The 27,125-nt window shown below is 46.7% G+C and overlaps 3 protein-coding genes across 6 annotated transcripts in view; 1 reads left to right on the top strand and 2 right to left on the bottom strand.

Moving 5' to 3' along the window:
• C2H14orf93 (chromosome 2 C14orf93 homolog) overlaps window positions 1–14,956 on the bottom strand; it is a 30,734-nt gene extending 15,778 nt beyond the window's left edge. Inside the window, exons 1-2 of one of the 4 annotated variants that reach the window (XM_046648562.1) lie at window positions 14,461–14,956; window positions 6,164–6,336 (exon numbers count right to left, since the gene is read on the bottom strand). The gene's annotated coding sequence lies outside the window, so the exon portion shown is untranslated. Of the gene's footprint in view, window positions 1–3,692; window positions 3,851–6,163; window positions 6,337–14,460 lie in introns of those variants that run through there. The other 3 variants (XM_046648552.1, XM_046648535.1, XM_046648543.1) reach the window with 3 other exon arrangements.
• Window positions 14,957–15,715: 759 nt separating this feature from the next.
• On the bottom strand, window positions 15,716–21,496 carry PSMB5 (proteasome 20S subunit beta 5). Its single transcript, XM_046655431.1, has 3 exons — window positions 21,260–21,496; window positions 20,239–20,545; window positions 15,716–16,225 (listed from the first exon to the last, which is right to left on the bottom strand). The coding sequence occupies exons 1-3, from the start codon at window positions 21,455–21,457 to the stop codon at window positions 15,939–15,941; spliced, it is 792 nt and encodes a 263-aa protein (XP_046511387.1). The 5' UTR covers window positions 21,458–21,496; the 3' UTR covers window positions 15,716–15,938.
• Window positions 21,497–25,868: 4,372 nt separating this feature from the next.
• PSMB11 (proteasome subunit beta 11) lies at window positions 25,869–26,768 on the top strand. The gene has a single exon (XM_046652694.1). It carries the CDS (start codon window positions 25,869–25,871, stop codon window positions 26,766–26,768), a length of 900 nt encoding a protein of 299 aa, XP_046508650.1.
• The last annotated feature ends 357 nt before the right edge of the window (window positions 26,769–27,125 follow it).

The raw sequence follows: 27,125 nt of genomic DNA, 5'->3' as shown, positions 1-27,125 counted from the left end.
AAAAGTTTTCTCACTATTTAATAGATGTGTATGATATAGTATCACTCAGATGATAAATGTTTTTATAATGGGCCCTGGACTCATTCAGGGTCATGCTAGCAATGGACTTCCTTAAATGTGATTACCGAAAGCACAGCGATTCATACCATAATCTCCATTTAAGAAACAAAAAAAGGAAAATGGCCACTGAAAGCTCCTGCTGTGCTGGTCAGCCCTGCTCCTCCACTTGAAGGTGCAAAATGGCTCACCTGTTAGAAGGTCCTCTCAAAACCTATTTCTAACAGAAATGAGCTCCTTATCACAGAACAGCAGGTAAATAAATGTCTTAAAATACTATTTTCCTACATTTTGAAAGACTGACCCATCTAATGATCAGCAAAGAAAATCTAAGACCTAACTTTTAGAGGTGAAAAAAAAGATGTACCCAAATGGCAGAATGAGGTCCTAAGAAATCCGAAAATTCCAAGTGATGTCCAGTGGTACATTTTAACCCAGAGCAGTACAGTCTTTTATTAACATTTGCTAAAATGCAACTTGGTTAAGATTAAAATTCCGGTCTAAGGTCTTCATATAAACGTGCCAGACATAAAGGACTCTTCCTACATTTCCAGAAAACTGAAAAACTAGCTCCTAAAGCTGTATCATGTGCGCAGCGAGCCTTCGGTAAATGTTAGTTGATTGAAAATTGGTCAAAGATGACAAGGTGGGCACGAAGGACGGCAAAACCATTTCCGAAGAAACAGTGTGATTGAGCTACAGGCAGGGCGACCGCAGCGACGCGGGGGAGCAGGGCTCGGGTCTGCCCTGGAGACCGCAGGGCACAGGGCGACCTGCCACTGAGCCCCCGGCAGAGTGCCCTGGGGGTCCCGGCAAAGAGGTGCTCCGGAGACGGCTGTCTGCCGCCGAGTGGCCCGAGCGCGGGATCTCGCTGGCTAGGCGACGTGGCCACGAAAGCTCTGAGGCCTCGGGCTGAGGGCGACGCGGGACTTCCCGCGGCGGTCCCGCTCTGGCAGCCTTACGGCTGTTCCACTGCGTGTGCCCCGCGCCGCCGCGCAGGCTGACTCAGCGGCGCGCGGGCGGCCGCGCGGGCGGCCGAGGGAGACGGCGGCGCCGGCCCGTGTACCCCGCCAGCGCGCGCACCGGGGGAAGCACCGCCCCACTTGTCCTCTGGCTCCCAGTGATTGGCAGTTAGCTAAAGGGGGGAGCAGGGCCAGGGACGCTATTGGCTGCAAGCCACAGTCACTCAACGAGCCAGGGAGGGGAGGGGCCTCTTCAGGGAGGGACGGGACTGCGAAGCTTTTTCAAGGCCGTCAGCCGCCATCTTTAGCTTGCTTTTTTTGTTTTGTTTTGTTTACTCGCTTTTGCTGTCTGCTGGTTAGAAAGCTGCGTGTACGCGATTATATGTACAGTGGCCACAAATCGGTTTCATACGTTTGGTGGTAGGAGGCTTTTAGTTCCTGCCGGCCCTGGTCACAGTCTTTCAGATATCACCAGCAAAGCGGCAGTTCCCCTTAGTTCAAAGTTCTTATCTCCAGGGGCCCCCGGATTCCCAAGCAAAATCAACTAAGCTTAGCTTTGCTCTACTTTGGTAGGAAGGTCAAGCCAACGATATATTTGTTGGAGGAAGTGTCTTTCTTTCTAAGAAACTCAAAGCAAGGACACTGGATATGAGCTAGGTTCCTAGTAAAAATCAGAGCCCGGGAAGTCTGGACGTGGGCTGCGGACCGCTCTAGGAAGAGCTCTCCGTTTTCTGAGACCCTAAAAAGTACCTGTGATGACCTGCAGTGATGCGGAAAAGAATTACAAAGGGCAAAACTCCGTTAAGAATTCCCAGCACTGCTGCCATCGCAAAGGTCACTGGCGTCTGACTGGGTTTCAAAGATATGCAGGTCGAAACTTGTGGAATGATCCACATTTGAGACAGTGTTTATTAATTATCTGACTTGCACTGTTAGGGAGTAAAATACACCCAATACAGGTGAGAGCCCACACAGGGCCACTTGCATTGCAATGAATTTCAAGACCTGTCCAAATAGTTTTATCGCAGTTGTTTAGTGTCCTAAATACTGTTTGAAACTGCGTAGGGCGCCAGCCGAGGGACGGGAGTGTACTACCGTCATCATACAGAGGTGTGTGGTACTGAAATGTGAACTCTACAGGAGATCCTTTTTTATCTCCTGGTTGCTACTTCCCTTGTGACATTCCAGTTTCTCCCTCGTCAACTTATACACCTCCTATGCTTTCACGCCAGTCTGTGAATATAGATTTGATTACACGTATTTTCCGTATGACTCCTACCAGGAGACAGTGGTTCTGTAACAGAATGAAATGAGAATACGGCTCATATAAGGAGGTTCTGCTCTGAGCCTGTTGTCCTTTAATGTATACACTTTTCTCTGTAACTCTTAGATATGAAGAGAAGGCTTTTCGTTCCAAAAACACAACACGATAACCGAAATGCATTTCTATCCCTCCTGTGTATTATTGGCCTTTGCCTCCTCTTGGCCCCTCCCCCATCACAACCATTGTGAGCAGTCTTTGAGAACTGGACTTCACTGGATTACTTTCCTGATACTTTGCCAGCTGTGGAGCTTTTCAAACAAATCCCAACCTATAAACGACCATTCTGTCAAAAGGCCAAGAGAGAATTTCCCTTTTGAACACAACAACCAAACCACACATAAAGGCCAAAATATACACAGTTGTACATTTAAGAACGTGAGACAATAAAAAGCAAAACCACTTTGGCAAAACAGTCACTAAAGAAAGCTTGGAACCACAGATTCAATAAATTGCCTACCCTCATTTGCCACAAGGACTGTATCCTCCCTAGCAATTATTTAATTATTCACTAATCTGATACTTTAAAAGAGGAGCAGAAAAATACAATAAATGCACATAGAATGAAAATGCCTAAGTATGCTAAGCATAGGATTTTTTTCTAAACTGTAATTTGCACACGAAATCCTGTTTGGATCACATTTGGGAACACAACAACAAAAAACTTACATCTTAGGGGCTACTTTGCACACATAAAACCAAACGTAATCACTTTTGGAAACAAAATCTGATATGGCACATACACACATGCTGTACATATACACAAAGCACAAAACCCCAAGATAAATCTTTACAAAATCATTTGCTTTAAGAAGCACACACACACACAATGTCCTCATGAAAATGTGTGTACGACACACTCTAAGAAGGGCTTTGCGCGCCTCCCCACCCCCCCAGGGAAATGAGTGTTTCAATTATAATAGCCAAATATTTTTAACCTATTGGCCTTGGACAATTGCCACATTCAAGCCACTTGGTTTTGGTTCTGAGGGAGGGTGTGTAAAACGCACGCAAACAGCTTTGTGAGGGAGTCTCAAGTCTCCGCTTCCTTCGACGTTGCCGGTGGCAGAAATTTACATTATCCCTTCAGCCCGCTCAAAAAAAAAGAAATCTATACTTCCCAAGCGGCTAATTTTTTTAAATCCCTCGACCATAAAAATTTACCAGTTCCTAAAACGTGACAGCAAAAAGAAAAAATCTCTATAAATTTGGCTGGAAACAGTTGTACACGGCCATCCTGCTTTTCAACTTCTTGGTATATTTAAAACCTTGACCAGGAAAAAGAAAGAGGAAGAGAGACAGAAAAAGAAATGGGGGAAAGCGCAAATTCCCCTTAACGACAGTTTCCTCACCCCAGCACTGCCACAGATCTCGATTTTTAAAAAATTTTGAAAACACACACAAGATTAAGGAGGGAAAAAAAATGGAAAAAGGATACCCGAAGGTCGTATGGCTCTTTGTATTCGTGTGTGTGCAAAAAGGAGGACTCGCGGAGCCCGAGCCGGCAGGCTCCGCCCCTCCCCGGACGCCCGCCCGGATTGGCCGCCGGCGGCCGCGGGGCGCCCCGCCCGCGAGCACACGCGCCGCGCCCGAGGCCCGGGCCCCGGGGGGGCCCCTAAGGGCCGCCCGACCGCCGACCCGGCCCCGTCCCGCAAGGACCCGGGAGGCGCGGCGCGCACCTATCGGTTTCTCCACCCCTCTCCCCTTCCTTTCACTTTCTACCCTCCTCTCACCCTTTCCCATCCTTTTTTTCTCAGTGAGAGGAGGCCTCAGTCCCCAATATAAATAATCCAGTGAGCAAGCTCCTGATAATTTGCTAAACTTGGTTAACAATCAGTAAAATTCTAGACAAGAATTAAGCATCAACGACTTGGTGCATGAGCCCGAGCTCCTGATTTCCAGGCAGAATGTCTCTGCGTGGAAGGTCACATCTATTGCTTAACAGCCCCACCATTAGATGAGCGTTCATAAAAGTATGTGACATCCTTCAGGTGAGAGACAAAGTAGTCTTACACTTTGGGCGTTGTTTTTGCTCAGCCTGAGTCCCCAGTTTTTCTCCATTTGGCTAAGACTACCTCCTCTAGAACCAAAAATGGCTCCCCTTTACCTCTGGCATGAAGACCAGGTTGCTTATCCTTGGATTTTAAGCCACCCACAATCTGGTCCCATGCTCCTGTTTATTCTTAGTTGCCACGACCCTCACTTTTCACCCCCGTATTATTTCTTTGCTGAAGTGGTCTGTCTGCCTGAGTCATGCCTGTCTCCTCTTCTCTGACTAGTCAGTTTTTATCCATTCTTCTTCTGCTATTTCAGTCAACACAACGCTTCCTTCCCTCTCCTACCAGTGTGAACTTCATGCTCACTCAGGTTAGCAGCACTTGACTCTGCCTTGATTATTTCACATATTTTAGTAATTTCACACTGTTTGAGATCAGAGATCATGTCTTAAACTTCATTTTCATTCAGGAACTTTTTTTTTTTTTTAGGAAAGATTAGCCCTGAGCTAACATCTGCTGCCAATCCTCCTCTTTTTTTGCTGAGGAAGACTGGCCCTGAGCTAACATCCATGCCCATCTTCCTCTACTTATATGTGGGATGCCTGCCACAGCATGGCTTGACAAGCAGTGCCATGTCTGCGCCCGGGATCGGAACCAGCGAACCCGGGCCACGGAAGCAGAACTTGGGCACTTAACCTCTGTGTCACCAGGCCGGCTCCAGGAACTATTTTTTTATTCTTATTGCAGCAGCTGGCATAATTGTAGACATTTAGTAAGCACTGAAAAAAAATCACTTAAAATTCAGTGAGTGAAATTTTTTTCTAAGACACAGATTTTGAAACTCAGATCCTACAAGAATCTGCCTTCTATAGTAACGAACAATTCATGAGCACTTACCGTACAGGGACTGGTATGAACACTTTACATAATTAATTTACTTAATCTCCACAGTAGTGGGTAGGTACCATTATTATCCCTATTTTATAGATAAGATTAAGGCACAGAGAGGTATAATAATTTGACTAAGGTTATACGGCTAGTAAGACAGAGATCTGGGATTTGAACCCAGAAAATCTAGCTCCATAGTCCAAGTTCTTAACCATTATGCCTCACTGGCTCAATTGCACAGCTTTTAAAAGTATTGTTACCTGATTTCATCATCACAACATTCCACAAGACAAATGGCCTGAATGCTTCTAAAATATCAATGTAATGCAGCTACACCCAAGAGGGAGGGGATTGTTCTAAATGAAAGGGTAATAAAGAGACATAAGTAAATGCAAAATGTGACCCTTGATTGGATCTGGGTCAGAAAAATAAAAGCCTATCATGGACATTACCAGGATAATTGGGGAAAATTGAATATGATAAATGAAATATACGAAATTAGATAGTCTGAGGCTGGCCTGGTGGTGTGGTTAAGTTTGTGCGCTCCACTTCAGTGGCCCTGGGTTCTCAGGTTCTGATTCCGGGCACTGCTTGTCAAGCCATGCTGTGGAGGTGTCCCACATACAAAATGGAGGAAGATTGGCACAGATGTTAGCTCAGCCACAATCTTCCTCAAGCAAAAAGAGGATGACTGGCAAGAGATGTTAGCTCAGGGCCAGTCTTCCTCATCAAAAAAAAAAAGAAAGAAAGAAAGAAAGAAAGAAAGAAAGAAAGAAAGAAAGAAAGAAGACAGTCTGATTATATCAGTGTTAAACAGGCAGGTTATTGGCATTCCCATTTTACAAGAAACAGGATCAGAGAGAGCTTACTACAAGGTCTCATAGCTAACAGGTGGCAGACCTAAACCCCCAAGCCAGCTGTCTTATTCAGCCCCTCACATTTCAGCACTGGCCGTCGGTCAGACCTCTTCCATACACTTGTTGGTTCTCAAAGTCCTGGACGTTCTTGGTAGGATCCAGTTCTCAGCAGGAGGGCTACTGCCTCCAGTGTTGTTTTCACCCCAGCAGCACCCCTGCTTATGTGGCAACCCGGCCAACAACTTTCCTTTTACCTGAAAATGAAATGGCAGTGTTTATATTCTTTTTTTTTTTAAGATTTTATTTTTTTCCTTTTTCTCCCCAAAGCCCCCCAGTACATAGTTGTATATTCTTTGTTGTGGGTCCTTCTAGTTGTGGCATGTGGGACGCTGCCTCAGCATGGTTTGATGAGCAGTGCCATGTCCGCGCCCAGGATTCGAACCAACGAAACACTGGGCCGCCTGCAGCGGAGCGCATGAACTTAACCACTCAGCCACGGAGCCAGCCCCAGTGTTTATATTCTTAAGGGTTATAGATTTTCTGTGTTTTCTTTCACATGTTTTCTGTTACAAAAAAATTTTTTTCTTTATAATACAAGCCATCCAGGAAATCACTAGGAAAATATTAATTTCTGATAGGAATACACCAGGACATCTCATGTCCTCAAATGTACAGGTCGTCATTTTCAAAATGTCGTGATAAAGGGAAAACAGAATTGTTAGCAACGATTACTATGATCAACATTTATTGAGGGTTTACTTGGTGCCGGGCACTCTGTTTCATTTACTCACTTCTATGAGAGGAGACCTATTATACCTCTGTTATTGATGAGAAAGCAGAGTCAGAGAGGGAAGATGACTCACCTCAAGGTCACTGACCTCATTAAATGGTGGAGTCAGAACTTGAATCCAGGTCTGCTGACTCCAGAACCTGTGCTCTGGACCCTTCATTAGTCTTTGCCTAAATTGAAACCCACTCTGCTTCGCTGTATTACCCTCTTTTGTTGTCTTGTTCTGAGTCCATGGGAGACAAGCTGTCTTCCCTCTGATGGTCAATGGAATGTTCCTAAGCCCCCATGCCTCGCCTCTTGGGATATATTCTTAATTATGAGCTTGTTTCTACAAAGGTCAGAGTTAAGTTGGAAAAGCTATTTCTCTTTAAGTTTCTTTTTTTTCCCCAACAGTCATAGGGGAATCTTTGGTAGAAAGTTTGAGTAAAGCATTTTTGTGAAATTGGGTAAGGAGAATAGGGAGAAAATGTACCGTTTTTACCTGAAAAAATTACAATTTTGAACTCTAAAACATTTAAGATCTCAAATGTTAAGCTTACAGATGATTTGTCGATTGAGGAAAAGCTGCTTATTTGGCTCTGAATCAAGCAGATCTCTTTATTTTAAGCTGTTTCTGTTCAGTGAGATCCCAAAGGGGCCTCCCCATACAGTGAAATCTCACTTGCCCTGGAGTGAGGCCGAGAAGCTGTTTCTGACAGTCATTCACTAACATACTCAAGAGCATTTTAGAACAGTAGTGGAAGGAAATCCCAGAGCCATTTGGGAAAATGTCCTCCGAGACACTGGAGAGGGAAGTGTGTGAGAGAGTTGAGATTGGAGAGATGAAGGAGATTACAGAAAGGTGGAAGACAACGCAAAGGAAAAGAGAGGGCAGACAGGACGGCAGCAGAGAATAGTTACTCAAGTAAGAGAGAAGAAAGGAGTTTGTGTTGTAGCAGGAGTAAAGGCAGATTCGATTTTAAAGGAAAAAAGTTTTGAATTTGACCAATTATTAAATGCAAAGGAAACTGTATAAACAGCTGGGAAATCTTTCTTTTTCTTTTCCTTTTTTTTTAAAGGAAGACTGGCCCAGAGCTAACATCTGTGCCCATCTTCCTCTACTTTATATGTGGGACACCTGCCACAGCATGGCTTGACAAGCAGTGCATAGGTCCGCACCTGGGATCTGAACCAGCGAACCCTGGGCTGCCTAAGCGGAACGTGAGAACTTAAGCACTGCCCCTCCAGGCCGACCCTGGGAAATCTTTCTTAAAGACCAATTAAAAAAAATACAAAAAATTTGCAAAAAATTAAAGACAGATAAGTGCAATCTGAAAAACCAACCAATGCAACCACCAATGCAAAAATTGATTCAGGAAGGATCATCAATGGATGCTAAAACCATTGGGTGCAAAATTGTGGGAGAACAAGATATTCACGTGATCCCAAATAATCATTTTACTTTATTAATTAATTACAAAAGGCAAACATACCTTTACAATGGAGAAACCTAGCAGGCAAACTTCGCATCACTAATAATGTAACAACTGACATTATGTGCCTCCTGATGTGGCTCAATGGGAAGGATACAATATCACCTAGGTAATAGTCTTGCTAAAAATGTTTAACTGAATCTAATCATGAGGAAACAATCAGACAATCCAGGTTGCACATGACAAATGATGGCCCGGACTCTTCAAAGTATAAATGTCATAAAAGACACACACAAATAGGGGAACCTGTTCTAAATTGAAGAAAATGAAAAGGACATGACAATTAAATGTGACGTGTGAGCCTCAATTGAATCCTGGGTCAGGGAAAAAAGCTATAATGGACATTATTGGGACAATTTGGGAATTTGAATATGGACTAGATATTTAGATAATAAGATTATATCAATGTTAAATTTCTTGGTGTGGTATTGTGGTTTTGTAAGAGAATGTCATTTTTTTTTTTTTGAGGAAGATTAGCCCTGAGCTAACTACTGCCATTTTTCCTCTTTTTTGCTGAGGAAGACTGGCCCTGAGCTAACATCCATGCCCATCTTCCTCTGCTTTACATGCAGGACGCCTACCACAGCAGGGCTTTTTGCCAAGCGGTGCCATGTCCGCACCTGGGATCCAAACTGGCGAACCCTGGGCTGCCGAGAAGCAGAACATGTGAACTTAACCACTGCACCACTGGGCTGGCCCTTTTTTTTTTAAGATTTTATTTTAACTTTTTCTCCCCAAAGCCCTCCAGTACATAGTTGTGTATTCTTAGTTGTGGGTCCTTCCAGCTGTGGCACGTGGGATGCCGCCTCAGCATGGCTTGACGAGCAGTGCCATGTCCTTGCCCAGGATCTGAACTGGCAAAACCCTGGGCTGCCGAAGCAGAGCCCACGAACCCAACCACTCGGCCACGGGGCCAGCCTCCGAGAGTGTCTTATTTCTTAGGAGACAAATTTACGAGTAAAATGTCACGATCTCTGTAACTTACTTTCAAATGATTCAGTAAAATAAATACTAATAAATCAATGGATATATACATATACAGAGAAAGCAAATGTGGCCAAATGATAACAATTAGTGAACCTATACCTAGATATGAAGGGTATCTAGGTGTTAATTATGCTATTCTTTCAACTTTTCTGAAGTCTTAAAACATTTCAAAATGTAAAAAAAAAAAACATAGATAACATTTTTGCTTTAGATATTTAGATTCAGCCCTACTCTAGACAAGAAATGGTCTTACAGACTCTGGGCTTCTCTGATTTATTTTAGGACTCCATTATAATGCTTCAGAAAATTCCCAAGTGCACATTAATGACCACCACGTAGGATGTCAAAGCATTTTTTTCAACAAGTAGAAGAAAAACAAGTGGCAACAATTCTAGATTGTAAAGGGAAATAAAACCCAAAGAAAAGTGGCTTGTCTCCATTTTTAGGGTGTAGGGCTTGGTGATGAAACTTCCTCTCTTTTACCATCAGTCATTAGCCCTTCCCTTGTAAGAGCCACTCACTCATGCACCTGACATCCAGGGACCAGGCTTGGGTATCGGCTAAGCCTGGGTCCGTGGATCTAAAAGAGAAAAAACAAACCAGACCAAATGCGCTAAGGGAAATGACCTAGAGCTACACGGGAAGCCCAGTTCTTCAGGGGCTGGCCATATCTTGTGTGAGGCTAATCCTGCCATTTGAAGAGAAAGGCAGCAGGCTGCAGAATCTGGGCAAGTGGGAATGGGCAGGACTGCTCCTGAAGACAGCTTTTTATGACACCTAATTGTCTTCATTTGTAAGCAGAGGGTGACATAATAGTTTTTAAAAATTCTTAAAGCAAGTAATTTTAATTTGTCTTAATTTTAAAAATTAAAATTAATATATGCTTCATAGTATGTTTTAGAGCAGCAAACAGCATCTTAAAATTCAACAATAATATGGGACCCACCCAGTGGTATAGTGGTTAAGTTCAGTGCACTCCACTTTGGCAGCCTGGGTTCCTGGGTTCGGATCCTGAGTGTGGACCTACACCACTCAACAGCCATGATGTGGTGGTGACCCATGTATAAAGTGGAGGAAGACTGGCACAGATGTTAGCTCAGGGCTAATCTTCCTCAGCAAAAAATAATAAAATAATATAATAGAGTCACAATTCTGAGAAGGGTAAGTAAGAATCACTGGCATAAGAATACCATAGTGAAATCATTTATTCATTCATTTATTCATTAAAAATACATTTATTATATTCTCTCTACTGAGTAGCGTGCACCATGCTTGGACACTGAGGGGAACAAACAAAAGAACAGTAAGTGTTGAACTGAAAGGAAAGACAGACATATCATGAAACAACTGGAGATCCTACACAGATGCTCTTGGATGTAGCACATGCCCAGGGCTGTTTAAATGAGATGTGGATCACTGCCACCCCAGCCAAGGACCACACCTGGGCTCTACTGACTCAAGGCTGACCCAGCTTTATGCACATTTTTCATCTTTGGGAGGTGAGATGTGGGACTATGCTTAATCTGTTGCTCTGGTTTAAAAAGCTCCATTGCTTTCTTTTCTCAAGATTAAGCTGTGAGGACAGCCTCAAGACTCAAGGGACACAGGGTGATTGCGAGCCCTCCCGCAGAACCCTGGTGCTCAGGGGACTCCCTCTGATCAGACAACCCTGCACATCACCAATCGAGGTGAGCCGCCGTGAAAAAAGGGCCTATGTATTGTGTGAAACTCTGTATGCTGGGGAAGGTCACCATGTACGATGTCCCTGGGGTAGTGATGGTATTGAGGCTAGGCTGGGAAAAGAGCTGCAGTAGTTGCAAAAATATCCCCTTGACTTTGGTCCCTGGTGGTCTACATACATCCCTGCTTAGACCTACTTCCTTCCTTCTCACCTGCAGCAGCTGCTACTCCTCAGCCTTCCTGGGAGTTTGTGCTTCACCCTGCGACCTCCCACATTTGAACAGCGGTGGCCCTGACCTGTGGGCACGTATAGAACAAACGCGATGAGTTCTGTGTGACCCAGGTGGCCATTGGTGGGAGGTGAGGGGAGAGAGGATCTCTTTGAGAACCTAAAAGCGACATTTTAAAAGGTACTGAACCTGTGATCCTGGCTCACTTACCCTGTTCCTCTTATGAGAGAGGTTTTTACTTTTCTGTTTTCCTGCCTGGGTTGGGAAGATGGTTCTCAGAGAGCTCAGACCTTCTTTCCAACCTTGCACAAGCGGTGTAGACATGGAGAGATTCTTGCAGAATGTAAGTGACTGTGACAGTACAGGGGCAACACACAGAGAGGCACGTGTTCATTATGTATGGCTGGAGAAATTCTCTGTCTCCAGGGGAACATGTTTCATTGTGCATTAGCTTCTAGCCACTTCCTTCCTCCCTATTCCTCTGCCCACTTTCTCTATCACTGTCCTTCTGAGTCTCCTTTCCCACTCCCTGTCCCCCACATTCAGTCCAGCTCTGCCCATCAACGTCTCCATCCATCTCTGCCACGTCCCCGTCTCCCTCTCCACTTGGCTCAGCCTCACTGTTGCTGTCCAGGAGTCGCTTTTCTGTTTCTGTCTCTCGTTTGTCTCTCGTTCTCTCCAGCTCACTTTCTCGCATTCCATCTGGGTTTCTCTCTGTAATACCAGCGTTTTAGGTCCCCTGCAGCTAGTGATAACCTTTTCTTGTTACATTAAAGTCCATAAGCTGCACTTGGTTTACTGATTGATTGGTTTTTATTTAAATTCTGCGGAGGAAAGAAAAGGGAATTTTTATAAAGTGAGAGAGCAGAGAGGAAACATGAAACCAAGCAAGGGGAGAACAGAAAGAAGAGGCAGCCTGAGAGGATGGGGGGAGTAGAGGAGGCAGGAGCAGAGGGTGAACCCACGGGGTCTTATTTCCTTTCAGTTAAACTCGGTCGGCTATTCATGGCTGATGACAGCTAAATCTGGATGATAAAGGGTTAAGTACCAAGTTAGGCTTGGCACCTAACTCAGAGGCAGAAGCTTCAGGGAGAAATGAGTTAGGTTAAATAAACCCAAGAAGCTGACGTGGGTAGAATTTCTTCTGCCTGACCCACTAACAACTGCGAACGGGACATTTTAGAAATGGTTTTTATTGAAATGCTTCAGTGGGGCATAGCCCCTGGAGTTAAGAACTTGGCTCTGAGGCCAGGCCTGGGGAAGCCCTGCAGGGATGTGGACAGTTGGCTGACGAAGGCGGGAGGAGGGGCGGCCCGGGTCAGGCAGGAGGTGGCAGCAGCTGCTGATCAGGGCAGCTCTGATTGCTGTGCTAGCTCTCGCCCGCTATAATTAAAGCTTTCCCAATATGATTCTGGCTTCCTGAAGGGAAACTAGAATTTAAAAAACAAACAAAAAACAGAGATGCAGAGATGCTTTGTTGCAATATATGTATATTTTTAAACCATAAAGCACTTGATCATGTCTTGAGGTCACTGCTGCTGGTCAGTTTCAAAGCACCTAATCTTCTGCCATAGCCCCGGCAGGAAGGGCTCGTCTAACAAAACACACAAAATAACAGAAAATGAAATACCAAACTGTACTCGCCAAATCAGATATGCCCATGGACCTCCTCCACTGAGCATCAGCCTCCTCACCTCTGACAGGGAAATGCTCCCCGCCGCGTCTCCCTCACCTTTTTTTCCTACTCCCTTTCGTCCCACCTCTTGCTTCTCTGCCCTAACAGACCACATAGAATCCATGGGCCAGAATAAATCAGTTGTTTTATTTCCCCTCAAAGGATGTAACCTTCTACTCCCCAAATGGCTTTGACAGTTTCCTCATTTGCTAGCTGAGGAGGACATCAAGAGGCACTGACCTTCTGGTTTTGCCTAAAGAGGGAACACTCAGTAACTATTATGCCTCAGCCCCTGATTTGCTTTAACTGTGCCCTTCTCCCTCCGGCCCACGTCCTCGCCTACCTTTTCACCTTCCCTCGTGAACATACCACTTACGCTCCTCCCCACAGCACCCCTTGCCTGCTGTGGAGTCGTTATAAGGCACATCTGCCTTCAACCCCACAGCATTCCCTGCCAGCAAGGGAAAGCACAGGGCCTCTAGGAGTGTTTGCTCCCTATTTAATCAGGTTAATCCCATCAGCTACCCCGAGGAGTCAGATTTTGCTGTTACTGAGCTATCTGTGGAAGGAGGAGAAATTGTCAGACATCACTTAAAGAGCCCTGTCCCTTGGACGACTGGGAACTGCTGAGAGAAATTAATCTTCCAGCTATTTAAGGCAATTTCTTTTCCATCATCCTTTGTCAAGAGGACTGCACTGGGAAATGAATCTGATGGGAGTCCCTGAACTGGTACACTCCACTCAACAGCATCTCTCCAATGCTATGCAGCATCCATCATCCCCACACGAGCGGAGACACACCACCACTGCAAAGCCAGCTCCGAGCAGTCCCAGCAGCAAGAGGCCACGTCTGCGCAGGGTGGGCATCACTGGGCTGGAGACCTGCGGTGTCACTCTGTCTCTGCTCTACTTTCTTTCCAGAAAACTTATCATAAGTTGATCTCTTCCAGAAGTGAGTCTTTTATCCATGACCCAGGAAGGCAGACAAACAGGAATATGCCTGAACACGGGACTGTAGGTTATTCATTTTCTTGCCTGAACGTAAGTACTCAGCCTGTGCAGAATAGGTGTTTACATTGAACAGCCAGACACTGCCAAAGCTAGGCGTGAGTCAGAAACAGGGCAAGGGTAGCATTGCTTCAAGGCCATCTCTTCTTTCCAGGCTGAATTTTCTCCCATGGGCTAAGAGCCCAAGGAGTCTTATGCTCTCTGGGGTCACGTAAAAGAATTCCCATCTTCCACTCTCTCTCCACCCTCAAGGTTATTTCCCAGGGCAGTTATTTTCAAATTGTGTTCCTTGGGATTCCAAGAAGTACCAGGGCGCCAGGGTCGGGGGGGGGGGGGGGGGGGGGGGTTGTGCCGTGGGAAGTGGCCGGATGAGGAAGCTCAGTGGTTGAGGTTCTGGACTCCTCAACTCTGCTTTGACCTGATTTGATTTCTTTCAGGGGTTGGGATTGCTCCTAAGAGTTCATTTCTTTTTAAAAGTTCTAATTTTTCAAAAGATCTGCAAACCAGTGTCCTAAGCGAGAGGAAGATGACTGTACCTGTGCCTCTCATACAGCTGACCATTTGCTGATGGCTTCACAGAAGGCAGAAGTGACATGGTGCCTGCTAGCTTCGACTGTGCAGTAGGTCCAGGCCCACGCGAGCAGCTCCCCGACTCCAGGGGCTCCGGAGGCATTTTCAGCAAAATGAATCTCCTTAGGCACGAGAGTCATTTGTTTTCCAAACTCCCTTCTCCAATCTCACTAATTCCCAATTTCCCTGCATTTGACAAATGCAATTAACAAGCCTCGATCAGTTCGTGGCCGACAGCCCTCATCAATCAATAGGGTGACTGAACGAGGCTGAGGGGGAAGGGAAGGGGCAAGAAGGGAAGGTAGCCGCAGATGGGGGAGGAGGCCTTACTCCCTCTATTTCTGTGAACGCCCCTCCGAACCCCTCAGTCTCAAAACATGACACTGAGTTGTCACCCTCGCCAACCACACCAACCGCCGCTCTCTTCCTTCTTGCTAACTAAATACAAAGCGGTCTTGTTTATGCCCTCCTCTCCCAGTTTTTTAAAGGTTTCTCCCATCAACCTCTTTCCCCTATTTCTATGTCTTCTCTTTAACAGAAGGCCTTGCCATCTGTTGTCACCATAGCTTGGGAACCCCCTCAGTGCTGAGTGTGATAAATCAGCCATCTCTCTGCTCTCGGCTGGGCCTCTTTCCCACCCACACGTTCCAGTGACAATTTTGTCTGCTTCCTGCCCAGGAGGCTACAAGCCCACCATCATCCCCCCTCTCCCCCACATATACTGGAGGGCGAAAAGGACAAGAAGAACCAAGCTTGTGGTCACTACTGCTTTCATACTCACCTCTTCGTCCTCTCTCTTCCCAGGGTCCAAGCCTTCCCTTCCCAATTAGTTTAACATTCAGGATTCAGCTAACATTCAAGATTCAGGATTGACCCTCCTCACTTTTCTGCTCTGCGAGTAGCATCCGCCTCCCCTCCTCCACCACAGGGTGAGAGCTTTTTCCTCTGCAGCTCAGCCTGGTACAGCCCTGTGCATCTTTCCACCTCATCAACTTTTCATCTCTGTGCAAACGAAATCGGGAATTCTCTCCCTCCTCCCTGCCTCCCTCTCCTTCGCTTTTGTTATTAGCTTCATGAGTGGGGACGTTAATGTATTCACTAGACAATGTCTTTACACCACTGTTTCCTGTAATTACAGTCACTTCCCTCCCACTGTCCTGGCTTATTTGACTGTAAAGTGCTTGGAGGAGGGACAGTGTGGACAAAAGACACAACACAGGCTGAGGTCGAGTAGTGTAATGTTACCATCCAAGAAAGTAAAACAAATGATCACCTCCGCAGCAGCTCGTTAACAACCGGGAACACGTAGAGGTCAACACACCAGAGCTTAACAAAATTATCAATACCATCAGGGACCCCTCCACTATAAGATGGGGTGCTGTACCCAGATTACCAACGACAGTCACCCCCCCAAGAAATGCAAAACAGCCACATCCACCCTCCTTCAGGGGGTGGATCCACTATACTTGTCATGTAGATCAGCCACGTTGTCACTGGAGACTCGGATCCAGCCATCCTCCCTGACGTGGTAGAGGTTGACGGCACCTCCCGAGTAGGCATCTCTGTAGGTGGCTTGGTAGATGGCTCGACGGGCCAGATCATAGGCCTGTTCCACCTCCAGATCATAGGAGTAGCCCCGATCCATGACCCCATAAGCATACACAGAGCCAGAACCTACAGAGAAGGTGGCCCCTGAGATCCGGTTTCCTTCACTGTCCACGTAGTAGAGGCCTAGAAAGAGGGATGAGGTCAGCAGGGGAAAAATGCCCACCCCTTTGACACCTAATTCATTCTCCCAGGCAATAACTCTATCCCTCTGGAAACCCAGGGGAGGCCAACAGAAATAGGAGAAAATAGGACTTCTATAAAACTGCTTAAAAAAAGAAATAAAAGCTGAAGGAATCAAATTAAATATTAAGACTGCAGGATTCTACATCATCCCACCTCATCTCAACTCACGTTATAGTAACCACCTTGCCTGTCCTCTCTGCACAACCAAAAAGCAAGTGTAATTCAAACGACTTAGGTTTCAAGCACAGAACTTCAGGCACTGTGGGAGATTACATTTAAAACAATCCTAGCCCTCAGTGTTGAGGTTATCAGGGGCACAAGACACACATCACACAGCAGGAGAATAACGCCTGGAGTTCCAAGTCACATTGTAAGGACCTGCACTGTCCAACGTGGTAGCCACTAGCCACACGTCGACTACTGAGCATTTGAAATGAAGCTAGTATCACATGCTGAAATGATAACATTTTGGCTCTATTGGATTAAATAAAATAGACTATTAAAATTAATTTTCTTTCTTTCTTTTTTTCTTTTTGCTGAGGAAGATTAGCCCTGAGCTAACATCTGTGCCAATCTTCCACTACTTTATGTGTGGGTCACCACTGCAGCATGGCTGACAAGTGGTGTAGGTCCACGTCCAGGATCTGAACCCACAAACCCGGGCCACCGAAGCACAGTGTGCTGAACTTAACCACTATGCCACAGGGCCGGCCCCGAAAATTAATTTCTTTTTTATCTTTAATTTTTTACATGTGGCTACTATAAAATTTAAAATGACATGTATAGCTCACAGTGCTGGCACAGACCAGGGGTTGGCCAGGCCACCTGCCTATTTTTATAAATAAAGTTTTATTGGAAGACAGTCACACCCATTTGTGCATACATTGTCTATGACTACTTTTGTGCTAAAACCGCAGAGTTAAGTAGTTGAGACAAAGACCATTTGGCCTGCAGGCCTAAAATATTTACTATTTGTCCCTTTATGAAAAAGTTAGCCAACTTCTAGGATAGATGAAAATTTAGAGAAAGATTTTAGTAAAAATGTTATCAATTCCAACTATCTGTTGGACCTCTCCAACTGGATGCCTCTGTCACCAAGTTTAGATTCTAACTTTCTGTCCTCAAATACTTTCAGTGGTTCTCTGCTACCTACCAACTCATCTCTCTTGTGCCCCACCAACCCACACTTCCTCCTGTAGTTTCAAATTCTGCCAGTGGCATGACTAACCTTTTTCCTGTTTCAGTGGTTCTCAACTCTCACTGTGCATCAGACTCATCTAAGGAAGCTTTTAAAAAAGACACCTAGCAGGGCTGGCCCCGTGGCTGAGTGGTTAAGTTCGCGCGCTCCACTGCAGGCGGCCCAGTGTTTCGTTGGTTCGAATCCTGGGTGCGGACATGGCACTGCTCATTAAACCACGCTGAGGCAGCGTCCCACATGCCACAACCAGAAGGACCCACAATGAAGAATACACAACTATGTACTGGGGGGCTTTTGGGAGAAAAAGGAAAAAAATAAAATCTTTAAAAAAAAAAAAAAAAAAAGATGCCTAGGACTTACCCCAGGTTTTTTTTTTTCCCAATTAGTCTGGGTGGGGGACAAGCATGGAGCTTGTTCTTTAAGTTCTTTGGGTGATTATAATGCAGGCCAGGTTGAGAACCACTGCCCTTACCAGTTTTCAGGTTCAGAGGTTCCTAATGTCTACCCCAGTCTAGCCCCTCCTCAGTCCCACTGCCACCACCTTGCCTTGCAGGCTCGTCATCTGGTTCCAGTTTACTCTTCTGGGTTTATGGCTCACTACTGTCCTTCACACACCTTTAGTTCCAATTAAACTGGACTTCCAGTTACCCCCCCAAAACCCCATGCTTCTTTCCTCCCTTCCTTTGTCCATTATGTTTCCTTTCTCTCATTTTCACATTCAGGACAACTGCCCCCTTTCCATGAAGTCTTCCCTGGTTCCTTCCCTCAGAAGTAATCCTCTTCTCCTCAAAACTCCTTCAGCATTTTATTGGTTCTTTTAAAAATGGTATTCATCTCATTCAGTCTTGTCTTAAGTGATCTGTGATCCTTTTTCAGTCTGCTTCTTGAGGCAAGGAGCTGACTCATCCTGAATTGGATGGGTTGTCAGGAAGTGTTCTTGACATGGTACCATTCAGGTTATGCTCAGCTTCCTGGGTTGTCCTTGCTAGCCAGTTTCTGTACTGTCTTACACTGTTTCCACCACCTGGAACAAACCCAGGAGCTCAGGGTTCAAAGCAACATTTCCACAATGCTTCCCTAGACCACACAAGATGTATGGAACTATTCTTCCACACCTTTCAAAGAGAAAAGTATCTCAATTTCCAAAGTAACTAACTGTGCTCTTCCTTCACATCCACTTTTTAATCTCTCCTCATTCATCCTCCATTGAGTAGTGAACTGATATTCTCCAAAGCAAGTGAAAAAGTTGTGGGTATCCTACAGTTGTTCAACAGAGGAAAACTAGGCATTTAGTAAGCAGGTAAATGAATGAAGCAAAACAATAGGAGCAAAGAAGAACTGTGTTCAAGCATCCAGGGGAAACTTACACAGAAAGTGACTAGCTGTATTCTGGTTTAACTAAAGGGACATTCAAAACTGGCTGAAGAGGAACTGACATCAGATACAAGATTGAACCTCTGGCAAGGTTTTTACAAACTGGAAAGGAAAACAGGCTAAGGAATTTCTTTTGAGAGAGATGATAGAACATGACCTAGGGTGATTATATCAAGCAAGGAAAGGAGATGAGCCCAAAAGTCTCCTCCGAGGCCAAAGACTCCCTAAAGGAAAAAACAGAAAGGAAATGACTAACGTTTTTTTAAAAATTTAATTAAATTTTTTTGAGGAAGATTAGCCCTGAGCTGACATCTGCTGCCAATCCTCATCTTTTTGCTGAGGAAGAGTGGCCCTGAGCTAACATCTGTGCCCATCTTCCTGTGTTTTATATGTGGGACCCTGCCACGGCATGGCTTGATGAGCAGTGAGTAGGTCCATGCCGGGGGATCCGAACCAGCAAACCCCAGGGTGCCAAAGTGGAGCACATGAACTTAACCACTGCACCACAGGGCCAGCCCCATGACTAACTTTTGAGAATTCTGCTGTCTAATACAGTAGCAACTAACCCCGTGTGGCTACTCAGCACTTGAAATGGGGGTAGTGCCGCATGCCAAAATGATAATATTTTAGGTATTTTGGATTAAATGAATTGTGAAAATTAATTTCACCTGTTCCTTTTTACTTTTTTAATATATCCACTAGAAAAATTTAACTTATATGTGTGGCTCACACTATATTTCTCTTTTTTTTCAAAGATTTTATTTTTTCCTTTTTCTTCCCAAAGCCCCTCGGTACATAGTTGTATATTCTTCATTGTGGGTCCTTCTAGTTGTGGCATGTGGGACACTGCCTCAGCGTGGTTTGATGAGCAGTGCCATGTCCGTGCCCAGGCTTCGAACCAACGAAACACTGGGCCGCCTGCAGCGGAGCGTGCGAACCTAACCACTCGGCCACGGGGCCAGCCCCTCACACTATATTTCTATTAGATAGCAGTGACTAGAGTTTTTATGTCTATTATCCAACTAATTTCTCAAATTCAACTCTCTGTAGGTCCTTTCATTTTACGGGATAGTAGAAGGAAAAATGTGTGCCAGACACTGTATGCTTTACATGTATTATCTCACTTAACCAATGTAATGGATGATGAAACCGAGGCTGAGAAAAGAAGCAGCCTGCCTAAGGTCCCACAGGGAGTCATGACACAGCAGGGCTAACTCCAAGGCCTTTTCCTACCCAACATCACCTTCCTCGAACAAAGAGAAAGAAGGTGCTAATCAACACATCCTCAGCACTGACACAAAACCCTTCATTCATCTGTTCGTCCAAGCCTCCACTGGCTGTAGTGTCAGCCCAAGCATCATGTGGCTGCAGCTAAACTCACCAGGGCCTCTCTTATCCCAGCCGCAGATCATGGTGCCCATGGACAGCCCCATGCCTTTATACTGATACACCATGTTAGCAAGCAGCTTGGAGGCAGCTGCTACCGAAATGCGTTCCTTGTTCCGAAGCTCATAGATTCGACATTGCCGAGCCAGTAGCCGCTCCCAGAAGCTGCAGTCGGCTGCGCCTCCAGCCATGGTGCCCAGCAGGTAGGGGTTGATCTCTATCACCTTCTTTACTGTCTGGGAGGCAATGTAGGCGCCCGCTGTGGCCCGGGAGTCCGCTGCAACAATGACTCCATGTTGAAACTGTCAAGATCAGAGGAAAACACAAGGCAGGCCACATCAGACCACAAAAACATCTCCCTGACATTTCTCTTTGCGTCAATGCAAACCCAGAACATCTCCTCCTCTGTCGTTTTATACTCCACAATACACTTTCCCACAGACTAATGTCACTTGAGCTTCACCTCAATCCTTGGACATGGATATAACCAGTATTACCTTCATTTTATAGACGAGGAAACAGGTTCAATGAGATGGAATGACTTGCCCAAGATCGCAGAGCACGTTCTTGCAAAGCTGGGTCAGGAATCCCAATTGTCTGGCTCCTACTACAGTGCTCCCTCGCACCAATCTTCCCCCACATGCCATAGCGTTTCGCTTACCCTCGCCTAACGGGGCCACCTAGTTTCCAAAACCTTCGGTGTACGGTTACAACAGCCTTCCCTCTACCAATGTTCATTGCTGCTGGGCCTCCCCTTCCCTGGACACGAGCAACCTGGGGTCGCCTAGAGATCAACCCAAGCAGCCTCGGGGTCCTTCTCCCACTTACCCCCAGCCCCACCGCCCCTCTCGAGAACCGAGGCCTCCCGGCGCAATGAGACAGCGAAACCGCCGGGGTGGAGACAAGAAGCCCCAGCCTCCGCCTGGGCTTCGCGGCCGCGGCCGCCACTCCGGCTGTGACACCGGGAAGGGCGCGGGCTCGCGGGACTCAGCCCGGCGCGGCGGCGGGGTCCGCACCTTGAAGGCCAGGGTGGTGGTTCCATGAAGCATTTCGATTCTCGGCTCCTCTGGGACACCCCAGCTGGGCGCGGCCAGGCTCAGCCCATCACTGGGACTCCCTGGACCCAGGTCCAGCAGATCCGCACGACCCCCGAGTCCGAAAAACCCGCTCCGGTTCACCGGTAGCGGCCTCTCTAACACACTGGCCAGCGCCATGTCTAGTAAGGGCAGAAGGTACTCCAGGGGATACCGGCCCGCAAAGAGCGGCCGGGCAACGCCTTGCCGTCGCAGCTTCACGTCCTATCAAATCTACCCCAGCCGGGAGCCATTTTAACTGCTGGCAACCACGCCTCCAAAAACAAGAGCCAGACGCAAGGGACCTTTATCACCGAGAGGGAGGAAAATGAATGACTTCACTACCCTTAAATTCTAAAGGCGTGTGGCTGCCATCTTGACTCTGGTCATGAGAGCAGTAATGGATTAGATTCACCTCAAATTCATAGGAAGGGATCGGAAACGTCCATGTCCAGCACGGGAAGTGGGGCCGGCCATCTTTGGGAAGGGCGTGACTGGTTGAAAATCAGTCTGAACCCTTAGCGTATGTCGTCCCCGCCCAGCCCGGCGTCCCAGCAACGCTTTACACCTCTACGGCTTCGGCGCCCTATTAACGCGACTGGAGTTGCCATTTTGTTTAAGGGCACCCTCTAATACTGGGTAAAATTATGATCTCTGAGGCCGTTTTCCTCTGAAGTTAGTTGAACCACCGTAGTTTGCGGTAAAAAGCGCAACAACTATAAAAATGCTATACTTCTTGTTTGATAGCATTAATCGCCACAGTGCCCACGTTCTCTAACAGTAACCAACTTGGATGATTCAATATTCTCTTTACTCCCACCCTCTGCTGGAAGATCTTGTAAGTAATGAATTGCTCAAAAGGCAGGTAGAAGAATAAAGAAGGAAAAGCAAAGGGCCCAGTTAATCCACAAACCAGATTCTCAGTTCAGCTCCTGCATAACTGAGTCCATAGTCCTTTACCACCTCAGAGCCTAGAGGACAGTGGAGACTCCATAAAGATGTACCAAGCGGTTCTCCAAACTTAAGCTTGCTAAGACAAGCTCTTTAGTCGGGAATGTGCTATATTTCATTGCCTCTCTCCCTCTCCACCCACCTTCATTTTTCAACTCTTTTGGGAACCATAACAAGCAAGGAAGTGGGCAAATGTATGAAATGTTGCCTCCTGCTTTAAGGCTCTATGAAGTCAGTGTCTGGCCTTCCTTGGTGGATTTCAGCGGCAACATCCATCAATATCTAAATTTCTCTTTCCTCTGATGCCCAACTCAGCCCCTCCTTTTCCCCAGCGTGTTGTATTTTTAATGCTGAAATTTGGCAACCCTTTCCAAGCCCAACCATCAGAATGGAATGAAGCAGAAGATCTTTATCTGTGTCTCACACTTAGCTGGAGTGGAAAATGCAGAGTACCTCTGTTTATTGAGCAGGTATTATTTTGCAGTCGCCCCTGCAATGCAACTTGTCCTCCTTCTGCCTTCTGTCAGGGGTTCTGTCACTCTGCCACTGATAGCATTTGTACCTCTCTTAAGGCACTTTCACATTTTACCTGATTTTAAGTGTATGTTTATTTCCTACTGGATTGTACGCTTTTAAAGATAGGTATATCTCTACTATTCATCTCTGTGCCCACTGTGTGCTTAATATATGTTTGCCAAATGAATACGTGAAAGAATGACAGCAGTGTTCTTCCAGTCACAGAGGCTTGAAGCCCTGACTCACCTTTAACAACTCCCCTTCCTTTCTTCCACATCCAGTAAGTTGCCAGGTCCTGTTGATTCTTCCTCTGCAATGCTTCTCACCTTCTTTTTCATTGTAACTGATACAACCTTTGGCTTCTTATCTCCTCACTCTTGAAACCTTCTCCTTATTTTCCGTGCCCAAACTATACTCTCTAATTCATTCTTCTACCACCAGATTGATTTTCCTAAAACACCATCTTGATCTTATCACTCGCCTGCTCAAAAATGTTCTGTAAAGTTCGGCTCTTCAGCATGGCATTCAAGGCATTCCATAATCTGTTCCCGATTTACCTTACATTAGTTCTCTGGTCCGAGGTCCCTACACATGGAGACCTCAAAAAGGAGAGGTACAAATGATAAGTGCTGCTCTTGGTGGGAATGTAAATTGGTGCAGCCACTAAAACAGTATGGAGATTAGTCAAAAAATTAAAGATAGAACTATGCTGTGATCTAGCAATCCCACATCTGAGTATTTATCACAAGGCAATGAAATCACTATCTTGTAGAGATAGCTGCACTCCAATGTTCATTGTGGCATTATTCACAATCGCCAAGACATGGAAACAACCTGTGTCCATTGACGGATGAATGAATAAAGAAAATGTTACCTATATGGTGGAATATTATTCAGCCACAAAAAAGAAGGAAATCCTGCCATTTGCAACAACATGGATGAAACTTGAGGGCATCATGCTAAGTGAAATAAGTCAGACAGAGAAAGACAAATACTGTATGATCTCAATTTTATGTGGAATCTAATAAAGCCAAACTCTTAGAAACAGAAAGTAGATTGGTGGTGGCCAGGGGCTAGAGGGTAGGGTAAACTTGGTCAAAGGGTGTAAACTTCTGGTTATAAGAGGAATAACTTCTGGGAATCTAGTGTACTGCATGGTGATTATAGCTGATGATACTGTATTGTATACTTGAAAGGCGAAGAGAGTAGATTTTATTTTTTATTTTATTATTTATTTGTAAGGAAGATTGGCCCTGAGCTAGCATCTGTTGCCAATCTTCCTCTTTTTGCTTGAGGAAGATTATCACTGAACTAACATCTGTGCCAATCTTCCTCTATTTTCTGTGTGGGACACTGCCGCAGCATGGCTTGATGTGTGGTGTGTAAGTCTGTGCTCAGGATTTGGGCTCACAAACCCCAGGGGTTTGGCGTGCACGAACTTAACCGCTACACCTCTGGGCCAGCCCCTTGAAAGGTGAAGAGAGTAGATTTTAAATGTTCTCATCGTAACAACAACAACAAAAATGGTAATTATGTGAATTAAAGAATGTGTTAACTAACCTTATTGTGGTAAACATTTTCCAATGTATATATGTATCGAATCATCATGTCTACACCTGAAACTTATACAGTGTTGTATGTCAATTATATCTCAGTAAAGTTGGGGTGGGTGGGTAGGAACAAATGCTGTAGTTCAGAGGTGGGAGAGGAGGTCAGTATAGATTGGGGTGAGGTTGGGGGGTCCAGGAAGGCTTTGCCAAGGAGGTCTGGATTCATTGCCCTAAGTAGCACTTGGGTCTTATTGGTCCTCAAACCCATAGCCTCTCCTCTCTCTGCCCATTCCTGGAAAGGATTTTCAGAATAGCTGGTACTCAAGCCAGACTTTGAAGGATATGCATTAGGAATAGAGTAAAAAGACGTTGTAGTGGATGAATTACAATTGGGTCCTAATGGGCCTTAAATGCCAGCGTGGGGTGGAGAAGGTGGTTTGGATTTGATCTTGAAGCTCTTCAAGGTTTCTTAGCCGAGGAGACACAGAATTTGAGTGATACCTTAGGGAAAACATGTCAGTGTGGAGGATAAGCTTAGAGGGGAGACCAGAGGGTGGCCGGTCAGGAGGCCATTTGACTGTCCAGATCTCGCTGGATAATGGCCTGACCTGGGGACATGGCAATCCATCCATGGATAAAGTGTCTAAGACTTAGCTTTTAGAACAAGGAGACATTCTTATCTCTTCAGTAAGATCCCCATGTGGTCCTACTCAAAGGAAGGGAGGACTGGTTGGACTTTAGCATGACCTCCTGCTTTCTCCAGTCTCCCCATGACAGGTTTACACTTGTCCTTAGACTGAGAGTCCAGGAAACTGATGCCACAGCCCCACCATTGTGATGTCTGGAGGGTGCAGCCTCTTTCCTTTGTGTGTGGGTCTGTTTCTTTGAATAAACCCGTTCCCACAACACCCCTTTGAGCTGCAATGGTAAGTAAAATATACTCCATATGTCCTGGAAGTAGTTGCAGCTTTTCACTCTGCCCCAATCTACCATCTTTCTGAAGGGCCAGCTGTCAGGGTCCAGCAACCTTACCCCTCGACCACCCCTGGTTGGTCTGAGACCTTGACTCAGCATTATGGGGTCAAGGTCACTTGTTTCTCCTGCCTTAGAATTACAAACCAGTCTCTTTCCATTGTGCAGGGAAAACAAGAGGAGCCCGCTGTACTCCTTCCACGTGCTGCTCCTTTCCTTTGCAGTTAACCCAGCCCCCAGCCACTCCAGGTGCTTGGGGGATGACAGACAGGAGACTCCTTGGGTGACGCTCAGATATGTCATGGGCAGCGTCTTCCCAGCACTGGAGACTCTGCTGGCCTCGTCCTGTCTCCCCTCAGCAGTCCTCTGGGGAGGAGGGGGCTTCCCCATCAGCTTGTTCCAAAGCCTGATTTGGAGTTAGGGAGGAGTGAAGCCACAGATCACATGCCTTCCTCACTGCTTCTGGCTGTAGCCCAGCTTCTCCTTAGCGTCCCTCTTTCCTCAGCTGACCCCAGCCCACAAATCCCTGCCTTGCTCCTTCCAGCCTTCACTCGGCCCCTGGGATGGCTCTGCAGGATGTATGCAAGTGGCAGGCCCCGGACACCCAGGGACTGTCACCTCACCTGCCTCAGGCTGGTGGCTGGGCTGTGCCCCGGGGCTGTGACCCTCAAACCTTCTTGCAGATCCACGGCCCCAGGCTGGCCCATGGCACCACCACCCTGGCCTTCCGCTTCCGTCACGGAGTCATTGCTGCAGCTGACACGCGTTCCTCCTGTGGCAACTACGTGGCCTGTCCAGCCTCACGCAAGGTCATCCCTGTGCACCAGCACCTCCTGGGCACCACCTCTGGCACCTCCGCCGACTGTACCACATGGTACCGGGTGCTACAGCGGGAGCTGCGGCTGCGGGCACTGAGGGAGGGGCAGCTGCCCAGTGTGGCCAGTGCTGCCAAACTCTTGTCAGCCATGATGTCCCACTACCGGGGGCTGGATCTGTGTGTGGCCACTGCCCTGTGTGGCTGGGACCGCTCTGGCCCAGCCCTCTTCTATGTCTACAGCGATGGCACCCGCCTGCAGGGGGACATCTTTTCGGTGGGCTCTGGATCTCCCTATGCCTATGGTGTGCTGGACCGCGGCTACCGCTACGACATGACCACCCAGGAAGCCTACGCCCTGGCTCGCTGCGCCGTGGCCCACGCCACCCACCGTGATGCTTACTCTGGGGGTTCTGTAGACCTTTTTCACGTGCGAGAGAGTGGATGGGAGTATGTGTCGCGCAATGATGCCTGGGTGCTCTACTCTGAGCTGCAGAAACTCCCAGAGCCAGAGAAGGAAGAGGAGGAGGAGGCCAGCCAGGCCCATCCGGAGCCTGCCACCCCCACAGAGCTGGCAAAGGTGGAGAACTCTCCGCGGGGGCTGGAACCCGGAGACTCCAGGATGCCCGCAGAGACTGAGACGCTGTGAGAAGTGACAGGACTTGGGGGGCTAGCCCAGGGAGTGGATGAGAGGATGGGGCAGCAGGGGGAGCAGCTTCACAGCTTCTAGCTCCAGCCCTCATGGGTTGCCAGCTTCATTTGTTCCAAGTCTCCATCCCTTTCTGCCTCCCAGAGCTATTGATGGTTCTGTCCAACACGTTCCTAGTGATGCCCAGTAGATTGGTCCCGCCCCTTCTCGGGCGAGTCCTTCTTTCAGCAAGTACTTACTGCATGCCTGCTGCACACCAGACCCACTGTGCTGGGTGCTAGACCCTTTTCTTTCCATCCTCTTTGCTATTTTCCATCCCATCCCTGGTCTCTCTTCTTCCTCCTGTTTCCATCCTCA

This window comes from Equus quagga, chromosome 2 (assembly GCF_021613505.1).
Source record: "Equus quagga isolate Etosha38 chromosome 2, UCLA_HA_Equagga_1.0, whole genome shotgun sequence".
Taxonomy (NCBI): Eukaryota; Metazoa; Chordata; class Mammalia; order Perissodactyla; family Equidae; genus Equus; species Equus quagga.
The sequence above is the reverse complement of the archived record's forward strand: the minus strand, read 5'-3'. Positions and strand labels throughout refer to the sequence as shown.